At 46.4% G+C, this 16,200-nt stretch overlaps 1 protein-coding gene across 5 annotated transcripts in view; it reads left to right on the plus strand.

Moving 5' to 3' along the window:
* Window positions 1–16,200, plus strand: part of USP31 (ubiquitin specific peptidase 31) — a 46,763-nt gene that overhangs the window by 10,818 nt on the left and 19,745 nt on the right. For all 5 annotated transcript variants that reach the window (XR_011329373.1, XR_011329374.1, XR_011329375.1 and 2 more), the window contains exons 2-15: window positions 4,231–4,368; window positions 4,863–4,951; window positions 6,602–6,694; window positions 7,874–8,009; window positions 8,515–8,659; window positions 9,446–9,629; window positions 10,372–10,483; window positions 11,097–11,191; window positions 11,729–11,806; window positions 12,281–12,410; window positions 13,753–13,872; window positions 14,050–14,275; window positions 15,121–15,279; window positions 16,011–16,163. Coding sequence is in view for 2 of the 5 variants with exons in the window: in XM_069810602.1 (XP_069666703.1) it covers window positions 4,231–4,368; window positions 4,863–4,951; window positions 6,602–6,694; window positions 7,874–8,009; window positions 8,515–8,659; window positions 9,446–9,629; window positions 10,372–10,483; window positions 11,097–11,191; window positions 11,729–11,806; window positions 12,281–12,410; window positions 13,753–13,872; window positions 14,050–14,275; window positions 15,121–15,279; window positions 16,011–16,163 (1,858 nt within the window). In the remaining 3 variants the exon portion in view is untranslated. The remainder of the gene's footprint in view (window positions 1–4,230; window positions 4,369–4,862; window positions 4,952–6,601; window positions 6,695–7,873; window positions 8,010–8,514; window positions 8,660–9,445; window positions 9,630–10,371; window positions 10,484–11,096; window positions 11,192–11,728; window positions 11,807–12,280; window positions 12,411–13,752; window positions 13,873–14,049; window positions 14,276–15,120; window positions 15,280–16,010; window positions 16,164–16,200) is intronic.

The following is a 16,200-nucleotide window of genomic DNA, read 5'->3' on the forward strand; positions in this document are numbered from 1 at the left end:
TACAGAACCCCCCCTGCCCCCTTTTTTTACTTGAAATACCGGATTCACTTCCTCCTAGCAATACTAAAGACCCTTTTATCTTCAACTCTGTCTAGACTAGGACTTCAAGTGTGGTGGTAGCACCTGTTGGCTAACTTCACTAAAACAAACTAGACCAGATAAGGCAGCTGGCTCTTAGCATGCCAACCGAAAAGTGTTAATGCTGCCCTGATGATATCACACCTTTTTATATCTTAGTGCAGAGAAGACCATATGCTGCTGTGGCAGGGGTGTCTGTGTGTTTTGGCACCTCTTTTTCTCTTGGCCTTCTTTGGTCAACTCCCTGCTGAGCAGGAGCTTGGGCTTGCTGTGACCTGTGCTGCCATTGGAGCCCTCCTCCCTCGCTGGTGGTACTGGACATTGTCACCTCGGCGTGCTGAGCTGGGTGCAGAAGGGAATGGGAAGGATGAATAAGGCCATTAAAAGGCAAGCGTAGAGTCATAGATAGCAGTTCTAGAGGAAAGATGTAGTGAGATAACTGCTTAAGACTGGACTAAAATCTCTGCTTCACAGTTCAGTGATTGATTTTCAGTTTGGAACTTGACATGGTAATACAAGGCCTAAATTTAATTTTCAGTGTGTAATATTTTTGATCAAAGACAACGTTTGCAAAGGAATTCTCTACGTGTGTGTCTTAAATTCTTCCCTACAACCTTGGGTGCGTTCAGCTAAACACAGCTGCTGTGAATATCAGCCTTCTCTCCTTGCTATGGATGTTTTGGGTTTTTTGAATATTAATTTTTCCTAATTCTAGATGACCCACTAAATCCTGTCAGCAATGACTGACTGTTGGCTGGGACCAGGGACTCAAGTCATGGTGTCATGGGGCTGGAAGGGTGACCAGCTCCAACACCCCTGCTCAAGGCAGGGCCAGGGTCTGTGGAGCAGTGCTCCTCGAGACCTGCTGCTGGGCCCTGCTGGTATCCAGCAGGGAGGAGCTGCCTTGTGAGTGCCCTAAGATAGGTCAGCCTGGAGTTCTGTCAATCTAACAGGAGAAGTATAAGACCGGGAAGTGTAATAAAGTTAGTGGGAGTGGGACCCTCTGCTGCAGTGTTCAGCTGAAGGATGTTTAGTGATGCGAAGGAGAGATCTGCCTATGAGAGCGTCTGTGGTCTAGGCTAGTCACGGTCAGCTGGTGGAATGACAAGGTTGTGTCTTCAGGTATGACTTCGGGGTGGTGGGTTTCTAGCACAGCTAAACTAGGTTTCTCTAGGTTGTTGACGTCTTGTCCTGATATCCTGGGTAAATGTCGAGTGTTTAGGTATCAGACCAGGATCTGCAAGTGTGTTGACTATATTTTCATGATTAGTGTTAAATTTCATAAATTGGTGCAACACAAATAATTCAATAGGCTTTCTGCTGAAGGAGGGCAAGAGGTATCAGGTTGATACCTGAAGAGGCTTAAGATCATTTTTTGGACCTTGTTTTGTCACTTTTTTTCCTGCCTTGTTTTGCTCAATGGTAACTAGGAGTGGAGAATGCTGTTTGGTCCCCTTTAATCTTTGAGTCTTTACAGACTACTTCACATTTTTCTCCTCAATAAATTGGCTTGCAGCAGTGTCCCAAGCTCATGTTATGTTGAGCACTGAGCAGGGATGTGCTGGGCTCGCACCTGTGTGGCACAGAGGTGAGCATTTGCTGTGGACCACTCACTTGTTTAAAACTGTGTTTACATATTTTATGTGGAAGGGTGCTGGTTCCTGTACAGGCAAGGGCAGTAAATCTGTTGTCAGAAGGGCTTGCACATATGTAATGAGAGCAGATTATTTCTGTTTTCCCTTATTTTTGTGCCTTGAGACAGGTGGACAGATTTATAGAGGATAGAGAGTATATGTTTATCATCCTTTTCTGTCTTTTTCATCACCCTCCCCTTCTGGTGACCCCATTTTCTAGAGGGATAAAGCGAGCAGCCCAACCTCATTTCTCAAATCTGTTGTAAAGTCTGATTAGAGAAATGGAGGAGCTCTGGTACCGTGCGCATGTGCAGCCTGCCTGGCCCCTGTTGGTGCTCCTCGGGGCAGCTGGTCTGCTGCAGCCTTCCTGCGTGGTTCTTGCCCTGCAGGTACAGTCTGGTCTCTGCTGGTGCCACTGTCCCTTTTTGGGGACCCTGCTCAAACAAGTTCGAGTCCCGTCCCCTTTCTGTCTCTCCACAGGTGTACCAACAGACATAGGTGCAGCACTGCTAACATGGCACTGTCCCAGACAGGATTGCTTTTCCTGATAGTATGCAGTGCAGGAAGGTTGGGGAATAGCTGATGTGAGCTTTGCTTACAAAGAAAAGCCTGGTATTGACTTTGTTGTTAAAATTGGTGGGGTGGGAGTGTGGGGGTAGCTGACCTGTGACCATGTGTTAGATGAATGTCCTGCCTGTTCCATGAGCAGTGGGAGGAGCAGGCTAGTTCTCGCAGCTGCAGCTTGGTGCCTCCTTGGAGAAGTAGAACATGCTAGCTCTTTTACAGCAGTGGTGGTGTCTGCTGCTCGGGAAGGAACCCTGGCTCAGCTGCTGGGGTCAGCCCACCATGGCATGTTACTCCAGGGAGTATTCATGGCAGAGGTCCTGAATGCAGAAGCTGGTGCCTGGCTCCTGTCCTCCAAAGCCTGTGCCGTGTCCCGTGGTAGGCAGCAGTGAGTGCTGGCTGGTGATTTGGGTGTTGTTGTGGAGGTAGAAGTGAGATCAGAGAGCTGGAGCAGAGAAAGCGTTTCCTGATGTGGGTTTTTGGTGAGGAAGATGCCCTTCCAAACCCTGCTGTGGGCTCCTGTTGGCTTTTTGAGGAGGAGGAGAAGACATCACCCTGAGGAAGGGGCATGCATGGCCCAGCTGGAGAGGTCAGTGCAAACTTCAAGGTTATGAAAGGTGAAAGAGCTGCAGGGCAAGGATAAATCTGCAAAGAGCAGATTTTGGTTGCTGGTGAGCTTCAAGCCCTTCCCATTCATGTCCGGAAGAAAAACAGGTTTGAGTAAATCCCTTGGGTGTGCTGGTGTCATTCTGAGACAGCTTTTCTGGAAATTCAGGAGTAAATTAGATGTGTTCTCCAGGCTCCTAGCATGTATCCAAAGTAGTGCCAGTTGTGTGTATTGCACCTGTGGCTGTCTGAGTCCTCACTTGTTTGGAGTTTGCCGGTCCAGCAGCACCCATCCCATACTGCACTGCTCTGGCATCAGTTGCTCTGTGACGCTTTGGTTCCCTGTGCTTGCTCCAGCTAGAGGGAAAGCTGCAGCTACCTGGCTCGGACAGTCATTCATAACTGTGTGCAGTGCCAACGCAAACTGCACTTTTCCTCCTGCTCAGTTGTCTGTCCTAAGCAAGTTTTCTGTTTCGGATAGTGGCAAGAGAAGATGGTATTTAGGATAAGCAAGTTGTGCATAGTGGGTACTTGATATCTAGTAGAGAAAGTCACATGGTGATTGTACTGCTTATGTGCTTAAGAAGGTGCCTGATGCAAAGTAAGTTTGCTCTACCTGCATATTATTGGGATGATCAGTAGCATCTGCAGTTTTGATCTTGGCTGATTCCTGGAATTGTATACCTATATTAGCATTGAGCATCTACATCTAGGTTTTGGGAAATCTGTTAACCTCACCAAAGCAGGAATGAGCTAAACGGGGTGAGGGGACATTAGGAGGCTAAATACTTGTTTTGCTTCAGCTTAAACAAATAGAAGATTTTGATTTGAACAGTTTCAGACCCTGTGGTACATGGATAGGTATGATTAAAAATGGCCATGGCTCTGTGTTAGCATGGGAAATACTGCCTGTCATTGTCAGTGGACTGAAGTGAGCTTGCTTTGCTCTTGACTTGTGTGGAAGTACTGTAGACTGATTGTTTTGGTGTTCTTCTCATCTGAATTGAGCCCCAAGTTTGCTATAAATATTTCTGTTCAAATAATGATGCAGTTCTTCCATAACCACTGCCATAACCCCTCTGGTCTGTTCTGAGAGCCGGTGGCAGTTTCTCTACCCAGCAAGGCATCAGCTCCCTCTTTAACTCAAGTTGTGTGTAGGGTCCTGCATGTGATGATACGTCCTGGCCTGTCCCCAGGTGGTGTGGGAAGGCAGTGTCCCATCCAGAGCTGTCCGCAGTCCCTGGTTTTGAGTGTGCTGTCAACTCTGCCTGTCTGATTGTGAGGGCTTGGTAAAGGGAAGAGCTCAATTCTTGTGCTTTTGCTGTATGCTGTCTCTGTCTCTCTGCAGAACATTGTGTCCAAGAACGCTATGCAGTACCGTGGGAATGCCCAGCACGATGCGCAGGAATTCCTGCTTTGGCTTCTAGACAGAGTCCATGAAGATCTGAACAATGTAGTGAATTACAGTGGCATGCCTCCACTCAAGGTAAGGGATTTTGCTGGCAGCCGGCATGGGAGAGTAGCTCTAACTTTGCATACAGTCTTTCTTTTTATATTAGATCTCTCTGTTGGCTTCTCAACTCTGATAGTTTGGATGGAACAAAAGCTTGCATTAAAATACTGTTTGTTTCTGTCCCAGTGAATGTAACTAGCTGTTTCACTAATCCCTGACAAGTGCTCCCCAATACAATCATTTGTGAGTGGTCACATACTGCTCTGCAAGAGCTGGGAGGTATTACAGGGGAGGGACTGCCAGACGAATCATCTGCTGTGAGATCCCTGCCTTTCCTTGGGCTGCCCTAGCTACCTCACATTCCTGCATACCACCCATGTGAGCAGAGTGCACTTATTTAAAAATCTGGTGATGTTTTTCTGGTGGTTTTGGGCAAGGAGGGCACAAATTCGACTAGGAGTACTGGAGCTATCTGGTGTGATGCACTCCTTGCCTGGGTGTGCTTCTAGGGTTTATTCTTCTTTTAGCCACCGCTGGAGGATGATGTGCTGCTCGAGGGACCAGCCTTTCCAATCAGTAGTACTTTCGTGCAGGAACTCTTTCAAGCCCAGTACAGGTATGATATTTTGTAGATTTTGAGGCATTATTGCATGTATTGGTGACCCCACATCATGGTTTAAGCACAGCTAGCAACTAGGCACCGCGCAGCTGCTTGCTCACTCCCCCCTCTTCCCAGTGGGATGGGGAGGAGAATTGGAAAAAAAAATAAAACTCGTGGGTTGAGATAAGAACAATTTAATAACTAAAGTAAAATAAAATGTAATACAATAATAATAAAAATTACAATAATAATAACAACAATAATAATTGTAATGAAAAGGTATATAAGAAAAAAAAATAAAAGCCAGCCCCCCCAAGTGATGCACAGTGCAATTGCTCACCACCTGCTGACTGATGCCTGAGCAGCAATCTGCCCCTCTTGGCCAACTCCCCCAGTTTACACACTGAGCATGACATTCTATGGTATGGAATATCCCTTTGGCTAGTTCCAATCAGCTGTCCTTGCCATGCTCCCTCCCAGCTTCTTGTACACCTGCTCAGTCAGCAGAGCAGGGGAAACTGAAAAATCCTTAACTTATCCTCAGTGCTACTTAACACACTGGTGTTCTAGTTGTTGCTGTCAACATTATTCTCACACTAAATGCAAAATACACTGTACCATCTACTTAGAAGAAGATTAACTCTATCCCAGCTGAAACCAGGACACCCCAATCTAATTCTGCCCTGATGCTAGCTCCCAGTACAGTTGAGACTGGTGTAATTTTGTTAACAGCTGTTTCTGAATTCCTGCTGAATGATATCTGAACTAAGATCTTGCTCCAGAGGAGAGAGAGAATTTCACTACTTCAAGTTTGCTATATTCTGTGAAAACCTACAGTATGTACCACTTCTTCACCTGCCCTGATGCATCCTGAAAGCAAGTCAGTGTGCTCAGTGCTCAGTGGAGCAAAGACTCGGGACAACTCAGTGCTGTGAGGCTTACCCTGGCTGTTCAGAGGCAAGGGCCTGTGGCAAGATCTGGAGGTGCCTGGAGGCTGCTGGTGTCTTGCAGAGTTCCTGTTGTCTGGCACTTGAGAATTCTGAGCTGAATCTTTCACTGTCCCTTCAGGGCTTTCCCATGAGTTTCCCATGCTTCTGGGAGTGAGCTTTCTAATTTCAGAACTAATACAAGAAAACAGCCTAATTTGCAGTGTTCCTCGATGGCTTGTATCTGTGCTGCTGTAAGAATTTTAATTGCTGGGCTTTCTCCCCAATATTTACTAAGGCTTTCTGTGAAAGGAGAAACCTTAAGCCTGGTATAGAACACGAAGCCAGTGTAAGGAGCAGGTTAGTGCTGAATGTGAGAGATGTATTGTCTGGACTTTTTCCCGTCTGAGTAAGAGATCTGTACACCAGCAGTGCTGACTGTCTCTTTCCCGTCTTTATTTGTTCAAAGCCAAATTCACTGCCCGGAGTGAAGTCTTTTTCTGGCATGCCCTGTAATGAACTTTGAGACTAATTACTTTAAAAGGATCTAGAAATCAGGAACCCATCATTTACAGCAGCTATGCCTGTACAGCCTCTATGCAGAGCTGCTCTGTATGGAGAAAGAAGAGTAGAAAGGGGCAGCCAGGTTGACATGTGAAGGCTGGTATTTGTGATTTGACGATCTATCCATTCCTGATGAAATGAGGTATAACTGCTCTATTATTGATATTTGTACTAGGTCCTCTCTGACGTGCCCTCATTGCCAGAAGCAGAGTAACACCTTTGACCCTTTTCTCTGCATCTCTCTGCCGATTCCTTTGCCTCATACACGGTATGTAACTGTCTTGAACTTCACGTTGGCTGTTTCCCATGCATATAGTCTTTAATTTTCTACAGAAGGAAGAGAGATGTCAGCAAAATCTCTCCACTAAGTCTTTAAAAAAGATAGATAGGACCATATGGGGCTTTAATTTTTTGCTTAGCGGGTAAATTGGAAAATTGAGCCTTTTACTTGTTTCAGAATGGCCCTTCGCTCCCACCCTTAACTTCCTATAGAATTAATTTGGGGGAGAAAAAAATATCTTTGATTCAGGTAACCAAAATATTTTGCTTTTGACTTAATTTATAGCATTTTAAAATTAAAAAGGGAAAAAGGACGAAACACTTTTTTTTACTTTCTTTAGAACAGTCTCACTGATCACTCCAATTTCAAAAAGTGAAGTTAAAAGCTTTCCTGCAAAATGTTTTGCTTTTTTGAAAGGTGGCTGTTGCCAATAAAGAAAAAAGCTCCAGGGAGGAAAAGAAATCCAGATAAAAAGTTCAGAGCAAAGATAGAGATGCACAGTAAAACTACCCCTTGTATAAATGAGCAGTTCCTTCACCTGATGTTTTGGATGAGGAAAACTTGTATGGGTTCAAGAAGCAATGGAACAAAGTAATGAAAGGACATATTAAATATGACTATGTCACATTTGGTTCAGAAGTTCCTGCTCTGCCACCACGTGGAGGCTGAGTGGGCTTTTCAGGGAAGGGTCCCTGGTAGGCTAGCTGCCCCACTCTTCTTTCCCAAGGTAGTCCTTCTGGCTGCTGGTGGAGGCAAGATTGAGTATGGAGAGGCAACCTGGAGCAGCTGTTCCCAGCAGCAGCTCCCTCTGAATGCTTTAAGGTGCTGCCTCGGACTAAGCTGCATTACAGGATCCTTGGTGGAAAATTATGATTGCATTGTCATAGACAGTTTTATTTTTAACTTTGTGGGGCTTTTTTGAGAAGATGTTCTGCTTGTGGAAGCAAGTAACACCAGTCCATGTAGTAAGAAAGGAATCTTTGGAAATCAAACATACTTGCCTGGCTGCGGCTGAACGTACCTCCAGTGTGAGGTGGATCTGGACTGCTGGGAGGGCCCTGTAGCTTATGGGCTGCCTGGATGCACCCAGGTTGGGCTGACTCTGTTGAAGGTGCTGCCAAGAAGTGCTCAGCCCAGCCCCAGCAGTGCCTCCTGTGCTCTCCGCAGGCCACTCTACGTCACCGTGGTGTATCAGGGGAAGTGCTCTCACTGCATGCGGATCGGGGTGGCGGTGCCCATCTCTGGAACGGTGGCCAGGCTGCGGGAGGCTGTCTCCTCAGAAACCAAGATTCCCACGGAGCAGGTAACAGGCTGGTCTCGTCACCCACATGCCCTCCCTTCAGTGAGAGGGTGTGCGGAGGCTTTCATCTCATGTTGGATATGTAGGAATTGAAATTTGCTGCCCATGATTGAATGGGGAAAGCAGGGTAGTGGTGATCTGGATCAAGCTTTTCCCTGTGCGTTTGCTTGGGATAGCCGTCAGTGGAGCAGGCGGACCTTCTGCCTGATCACACGATGATTTGTGCATGCTGGCAGTGAGGGAACCATTGGGCACCTGTGGGGAGTTTCTCTGTAGGAAGAACTTCAGGAAAGCTGTTGGATCCCACCAAAACCTCTCCATGTGCTGCCTTTACTCCAGCTTCTCTTTTATGGCAGTCCTTTTCCCTGTTCCTTGCTCCTGGCTGATGCCAGGGTGTTTTGAGGAATGCCATCCTTCAGCAGGAAAATCCCAGTTGAGAGACAGGGCGGCTCAGCTGGATGAGGCATGGGTGTTTTAATGGGTTCTGGTTTGCTTCTGCTGACTCTAGATTGTGCTGACGGAGATGTACTACGATGGGTTTCATCGTTCCTTCTGCGATACTGATGACCTGGACACCATTCATGAAAGTGACTGCATTTTTGCCTTTGAGACCCCAGAGATATTTAGGCCCGAGGGTATCCTCAGTCAGAGAGGTAAGTCGATAACTCTGCTTAATGCCCAGCCCAGGTGACTAGGTGAGGGAGGCTTGTTTTGGAAAAGGATATACTTGAGAATAAAAGTCCCACAAGTAGTTGATGTTCTGGTGTATTGATTTCAGCTCTGACTTTGTCCAGACTCATTTCAGCAGACTTAATGGTGTTGTCAGCCAGGAGGTTATCAAGAAGCGATGTACACTCCTTTCTTCCTCTTCCTGGGGTTGATTCTGCAGGCCAGGCTGGCTTAATGTGAAATCTGTTGTCAGGCTTAATTTAAAGACCTGCTAGGGACCAGATGAAGCCACTGAAATTGTGTTATTTAAAATCAGATTGCCAGTGATGAATAAACAGTCTTGGGAATGAACAAACACTTTCTTTTTCAAAGCTCAAAAACCTCAGCTTCTCTGCATCTCCCTCTCAGTAAAAGGCAATAATTGCATCCTGGGTAGACCGAGTGTAATCAAAGGCAAATTTTATTATTGGAAGTAACAAGTAGGGTTTCTGTCACTTCAGCTTTTCTTGCAGGCAGACAAAGCCATGAGTGCTTGTACAAATTGCTGTGAAAAATCAGTTAGGTGAGCACTTGCATATAATTTCTTTCTGTAAAGAAATAGTCACTATGAAAAGTAATTGGTCTTCAAGGCCTTCATACAAGTGATAAAAATGGTCTTGATTCCATATTGACCTGCTTCTCTGCAGCCAAAGGACAGTTTCTTGGGGGGGGCATCAGAGCACTAAAGGCAAATGACATAACAAAATGTTTCCTTTCTCCTAATTTTTCAGGAATACATGTGAACAATAACCTGAATAACTTGAAATGTGGCACTGAGCACTCCCGAACAATATCTTACTCTCAAGGAACAGTGAAGTCTGGAAAACTGGAACAGTCCTCTACTAAACCAGCAGCAAACGACAAGATTGTCTTGCTGGTGTGTAACAGAGCATGCACTGGACAGCAGAGCAGAAGGTGACTGGCAGCTTCACAGTTAGTTACTCTTGTGGCTGCTTCCTTAATTGACCTGGGGTTTACTCACCGTGTAGTGAAAACACAAGGTGAAGGAGCAACAGCTTGCATTCGCAGCTTGCATTAGGTGCTAAAGAACATGTTGTTCAAAAAACATTAATGAATACAGCAAAATATTCCTGATTTTGGTGAACTTCAAGTAGTCCAATGTTACTGGAAAGTGGTGAATGCAGACCAGTCTGAAGGACATACCACCTCTCTGTAGAGCTATCTGGTTTCAGAGAGCAGCAAGCAAGTCTGACCAGGTCCTGTGATATGTGGAAATTTTTAATTGGAGTGCAAACAGGGGGTGGGGAGGAAGTGAGAAATGACCATGGCAAAGGCATTTGTACCAACACAGGCTGAGAACTATCTCAGCAGCTGAAGTTTGTTTCACAAAAAGTGATCCTGGCCACGTTGCAAAGCTCTGCAGCCTGAGGTAAGCCACTTAAGCACAGAGCAGGGCTGCAGCCTGGTAAAAAGAGCCCTCTGCATGGGCAGCCGTAACAGTGTTTCCTCAAAGTTAAGCACCTCTCCTCTGGAAACAAGTTTTTAAATGCCTTGTTTCTGGGGAGTTTCATCCAAAGCATGCTGAGCTCCATAGGTGCCAAGTGAAGAGGAGAGTGGCACTATCAGAGTTTTGGGATCTGACTGCTGAACAGAATAATCTTTTAATTGCTCCCTCAAATGCTACTCCTTCCTGTAGGTTTGGCTTGCCCTTTGTGTTGCATTTGGAAAAAACAATTGCTTGGGATATTCTACAGAAGGAAATTCTGGAGAAGATGCAGTATTTTCTGCGGCCTGCAGCCTGCATGCAGGTGAGGCAAATGGTTCGTCTGTTTTGATACTTCCAGCTCTGTGTGACATGAACTAAAGGGGAAGCCAGTTACCTGGAGTGATAAACGTGCTACGCATGCTGAACTGATGGCTTTCCAATATTTCTTTGTGCAATAATGTCCAAGTCTGGTATTCCACCTCTTTGGTGCTTTTGTCTATTTGCTGAAAGGTACAAGAAAGAGTAGACTGATCAGGTGAAGAAATTGCATGCTTTGCTTCCTTCCTTACCCCCAAGAAATACTTGAGAGATTAGTGCTGCTGTCTGCACTGGAAATCCACCAGTTGGTGGTGTTTGCCTAAAAGAAAAGCTGAAACATTAGCTTGGTGACTGCATGTTTCTGAGAGCAGGGGGGTGAAGAGGGGTGTCTTCTCTGGTCACCATAGAGGAGTTGTTGGATACAAAGCCTCAGTTGCTGTACCTCACCCCTTTGTTAGCTGCTTGGCGTAGGCACATTTGAGACCTTGTGAATTTGCTTTCTCATGTAAAACACACGTTCTAGGATAAAGTACATGTCAGCTGGTGCTGAGAGCAGGTTTGCCCGTACCTAAGTTGGGTCTGAGCTATTGAAATGGCTTCTACTCTCTTTGTTGCAGGTCTGCCCATTCAGCTTGCGAGTGGTCAGTGTTGTGGGGATAACGTACTTGCTACCTCAGGAGGAGCGACCCCTCTGCCATCCAACTGTGGAAAGGTGAGCTGGTCCTCATTCCCAAAAGTGGAGAGAGGTTTGTCAGCTGGAAACTCAGTGTGTAGCCATGCAGAAAGGGACAGTCTTGATGTGGATGTGTGGAATGGACTTCACAGGCCTGAGGAGCAGGGAAACCACTGCGTGTCCTCAAGGAGATGTATGAGGATTGCTCAGTTGTGTGTCATGCCATCTGGAGTCTGTCCTTCTTGGAAATGGAGAACAGAATGAAAGTATTACTCCCCCCCATTTTAAAGTGGTGGGGCTTTTTTTTTAGTGACTGTTATTCTTCAAAAATTTTTGTAGATGTCTGTTCTGTAAACAAGTGTACGTTTATTTACAGAACTAATATATTTAGGTAAATGCAGTTGGCCAGCTTTGCCATGTTCTTTGCTGTATGAATTCCTTTTACTCCTTTGCAAACTTGAGCTGTGTGGGAGAGAAGGAAGGATGAAGGGCTAGTGGAGAGAAGTTGTGTGCGTGTGAAATAACGTAGGCTTCAGATTGAAAGGTGGTTTAACTTCTGTCTGCTTCTCTCTCCAGGGCATTGAAGTCATGTGGACAGGGGGGAACTGCTCATGTGAAATTAGTGGTAGAATGGGACAAAGAAACTAAAGATTAGTAAGTATGAAGTAAAAAGCCTTAAATTGTGTTCACCTTAAGAGTGATGCTTGTGGCTTGGTTGTGTGAATTGTGCACCCTTCAGCAAACATGAGTCCCCTCAGAAACTTGACCCCATGCCCTGGTCCTACTTGCAGGGATAGACTTTTCCTTTTCTCTGTAGCTGGAGTTTTGCATTATGGAGCAGGCATCTTGCCTGTGGCACCTTCCCCCACAAATAATATTCATGTGAGAAAGTTTGTGGGCAGTGAGTAGCTTTTTCTGTCTGAGATAAACTGGAGTGGGTGCCCACTGAAGCTGTTCACCCCTGTGTTCAGTTGTGTTGCCCTGGCAGGATCTCTTGCCAGTCAGCTCTCGCTCACGTGTAACGGGACAAATCCAGGAAAGAGCTGTTGATTGTACCTTCAGAACAGCTCCTTGGCAGTGTGGGGAGCAGGTGGATGTGCTGGTAAATGTGTTGTCTCCCTGATGCAGCTTGTTTGTGAATACAGAAGAGGAGTATATTCCAGACTCCGAAAGCGTCCGCCAGCAGAGAGAGCTTCATCATCAACCTCAGACCTGCACTTTATCTCAGTGTTTCCAACTGTACACCAAAGAGGAACAGGTAGGGACAAAACTGTATAGCAGCCAGGACTCGGAAGGTCTGGCTGGTCCGCGTGCTGCATGAACTCCCATACTCAGCAGAGTAGCTCTTTTCTGCAAACACCAATTTATTGAGACAAGAGAATAAATTTGTAACACAACTGGTTACCAGTCCTGCTAACTGAGTTTCTCTGCAGTGAGGAGAAAGTTGTGGGAAGTACTGCTTTGGGGGTTTTTGCCCCCCAAATGTTGATAAGAGAACTTCTCTGTTCTGCAGTTTCTTCCCTGTGAAATAGTGATGCCTTTTTCTGGCATACATTATAAAGGGTTAGAACAATGTGGCTTCTTCATGGGAATTTACTGCTCTGTCTTGGAGCAGTTGTGTGTTTCCACGGCTGAACAGGGCTGGGGTGGGCTCAAGTCAACCCCTACTGAGTGGGACCCCCTGAATGGCAGTGCAGTGACCACTGGGCTCAGTTCTCGAGAATCGTTGCTGCTCTCCTCCTCTAACTCTGCTTGTGGTGTGAGGAGGTTGAAGTGGCAGGAGCGATGGTGTGCCACAGGGCAGGCTAGAGATGGGTCTGAGCTCGCCCTTGCCTGGAACACATAAGCCATCTGCGTTTCTTTGCCAGAAGTCTCTAATCTGCTGTAAAAAGGGGTGGTGCTAGAGGTGGACTATGGACCTGTGACTGTGACTTAATAATTTGGGAGCCTGTCTCCTCGCTTCTTTCAGAGGTGAGGGAGAAGTTGTTTGACAGCTTAAAGTTCTCTGGCTTCTGAGTTTTCTGAGCACTGGGCTGTGGAGGGAAACACATGTTGTGTTTGTGTCTTTGAAAAGACACATTCTCCTTGGTGGACAATGAAAATCTCTGCAGTTTGTAAGTGTGTGCCATTGGGACATAGGGAGGGAGAGGGTTTCCAGAGGGCAGTGAGGTGTTAGAGATGAAATTTGTCTTTCTGTTCCGATTCTTTCTTTGCTGCTGGTTTTCTTGTGAGAGTACTTCTACTCAGGCTGCCAAGCCTGCCTGCTTTTTGCCTTTGTTTTTTCTTCTCCCCCACTTCAAAGGTATTGGGGTTTATAAGGTGGAAATAGCTTCTCTGCACAGCAGCACTAGCTGAATTCTGTCTTGCAGTTGGAAGTGCCTCCTGCATAAGGCACACATGTCTCTTTGCTTGTCACTATTTTGAAAAGCATCATTGGGAACCCTGCATTTCCAATGAGCTTGATAAATGCTGGAGGTAGATGGGGTGCAGGGGTCAGTGTCTGCACTGGGCCTGGGGCAGCAGCGGAACAGTGGTGTAGCGAAAGCTGCCTTGGAATTTGAAAACTAATACTCATACCCACTCATGCCTCTTCCTTGTAGCTTGCCCCGGATGATGCATGGCGATGCCCACACTGCAAGCAGCTGCAGCAGGGTAGCATCACACTGAGCCTCTGGACCTTACCTGATGTTCTCATCATACATCTCAAAAGGTTTAGACAGGTAAGGATGTCTGCAGTGATGCTGGAGGACTGCTGCTCAGCCAGGGAGTGACCTGACTTAGAACACCTTTTCAGAAGCAGCTGTTCTGCCCTATGCATTCCTCAACTGGGTTTTTGTTTTCCTCAAGCATGGTGGCCTCACTGCCACTGCAGCTCATGCTATTCTCTGTTTATACAGGAAGGAGACCGAAGGATGAAACTTCAAAACATGGTTAAATTCCCCCTGAGTGGCTTGGACATGACTCCCCATGTTGTTAAACGCAGTCAGAGCAGCTGGAGTCTGCCATCTCACTGGTCGCCCTGGAGGAGACCTTATGGTCTTGGAAGGGATCCTGAGGACTATATCTATGACCTGTATGCTGTCTGCAATCATCACGGCACCATGCAAGGGGGACACTATACAGGCAAGTATCCTGCAATGTTATGTATGTTGGATCCTTTCAGAAAGAAAATGGTTATATTTTTCTATTGAGTGTCTATAACTACTTCATCTGTCTTGGCAAAAGGACCTAACCCAACTAACAAGGGCTGGCTATGTAGTACCAGATGGGTAACTTTTATGACTTTGAGGAATGGAACAATGCCTGTTGACCCAAAATGTCTTACTGTACGTTTCTTTCTCTGCTTTTTTTTTCCTTCAGAGTAATGTAACTGGCCTTTCATGTTTGAAAAATGCTCCTGGCCACTCAATGCAGAACTTCTGTAGTTGCAAGAGGCTGCTATACATAGGAAGTATTTGCACATTGCCTATGTGTGTAGCCAGTTTATGAACTCCTCTTTGCTTGTTCCAGCAGCAACCAGAGCAGCCAGAGAGAGACAAAGTTGCTTGGTGGTTCTTAGGATCTGTATGACTTCACACAGCAGCCCAGAAAATGTGTGTGTCTGGTTTTGTCCTCTGATGTGTGACTCTGGGCTGCGTTGTCCTGGGTGGGCTCAGTCAGAAGGAGATTCACTGAGGGAGGTGGACTGCCACAAGTAACAGAACATGAAGTGAATGGAGCCATCCCAAATGGTGTTCTGTTCTGAGCAGTAGTGTTGGACAAAGAAATCCTGAAATGCAAGCTGTTTATTGTATTCTGGTGGCCTCAGGCCCCCATTTTGCCAGTCAGACTGGAAAAGGATGTGTTGCATGAATAAATCTGTTCCTTTCATTCTCCTCTGAGTCCATCATAGCAGATAAGGTCTTGTTTAAGTTATCATACAGCAAAGCTGAGAGTAGTAGGACTAATAGTAATGTATTTTCTCTCAGCATATTGCAAAAACTCGGTTGATGGCCAGTGGTACTGCTTTGATGACAGTGATGTTCAGCAACTTTCTGAAAATGAAGTCTGCAAGCAGACAGCTTATATTCTTTTCTACCAGAGGCGCACAGCAATCCCATCGTGGTCTGCTAACAGCTCTGTGGCAGGTAAGCCCTGCTGGCATTGTCAAGGAGTGGTTTTAGTTTCTTTCATGGATAGTTTGCCCTTCTGAAGAATTTTCTGCCCAGCTCTAATTAAGCCCCCACTCTCTGTCCCAGAACTCAGCAAGGCTTGTCTGAATCTGCTGCTGTGCATCAGAGGCTGTGGGAAAATCCCACCTCTTCTGTTAAGGCTAGTTGTGGCAAAGAGGCTGCGGAGATGGGGGAGCCCCCCCTCCATCCCCATGGGTAGTTCTGCTCAGAGCTGCCCTTGTCAAAACCATGACATAAAAATGTGACTATTTCATTCCCTCCAGCAGTGCTGTTGGTCTCAAGTAGGCAGCCAGCAGCTGAATGTGTTGGTGGAATCCAGGATGAGCTTTGGACAGATGCAGGCTTGGTGACTTGCCTTTGGAAAGGAAAGGATTTGCACTGCATTTTTTGTGGCAGCTCAAGGACTGCCCTCTGTCTGTGTGCTGTTGCACCGATTCTTTTGATTCACAGTGTAGTGGGACAAGTGCAATTCTGTCTTTCACTTTTATGGTCATAACTATTTCATAAGAGTAAAGACTTATTCTCTTGGCAGTGTGTGGATGCTGTGGCTGTGTGGGCTAGCTCCAGACTCCAGGTATCTGTCGAAGGCAGTGCAGTGCAGTATTTACCTGGCTCTCAGTGGCCTTCCAAGGTTTCATGTGTTCTGCAGCTGCATTGGCCTGATGTCTGTGCCTGCTTCCTTGCAGGCTCCACAAGCTCCTCGCTCTGTGAGCACTGGGTCAGCCGTCTTCCTGGTAGCAAGCAGCCCAGCATTGCTTCGGCAGCATCATCACGACGCACGTCTCTGGCTTCACTCTCGGAATCGGTAGAGCTGACTGGGGAAAGGAGTGAAGATGATGGTGTGTATCAGCACTGCAGTATGTGGGGGATACTGGG

This window comes from Haliaeetus albicilla, chromosome 22, assembly GCF_947461875.1.
Source record: "Haliaeetus albicilla chromosome 22, bHalAlb1.1, whole genome shotgun sequence".
Taxonomy (NCBI): Eukaryota; Metazoa; Chordata; class Aves; order Accipitriformes; family Accipitridae; genus Haliaeetus; species Haliaeetus albicilla.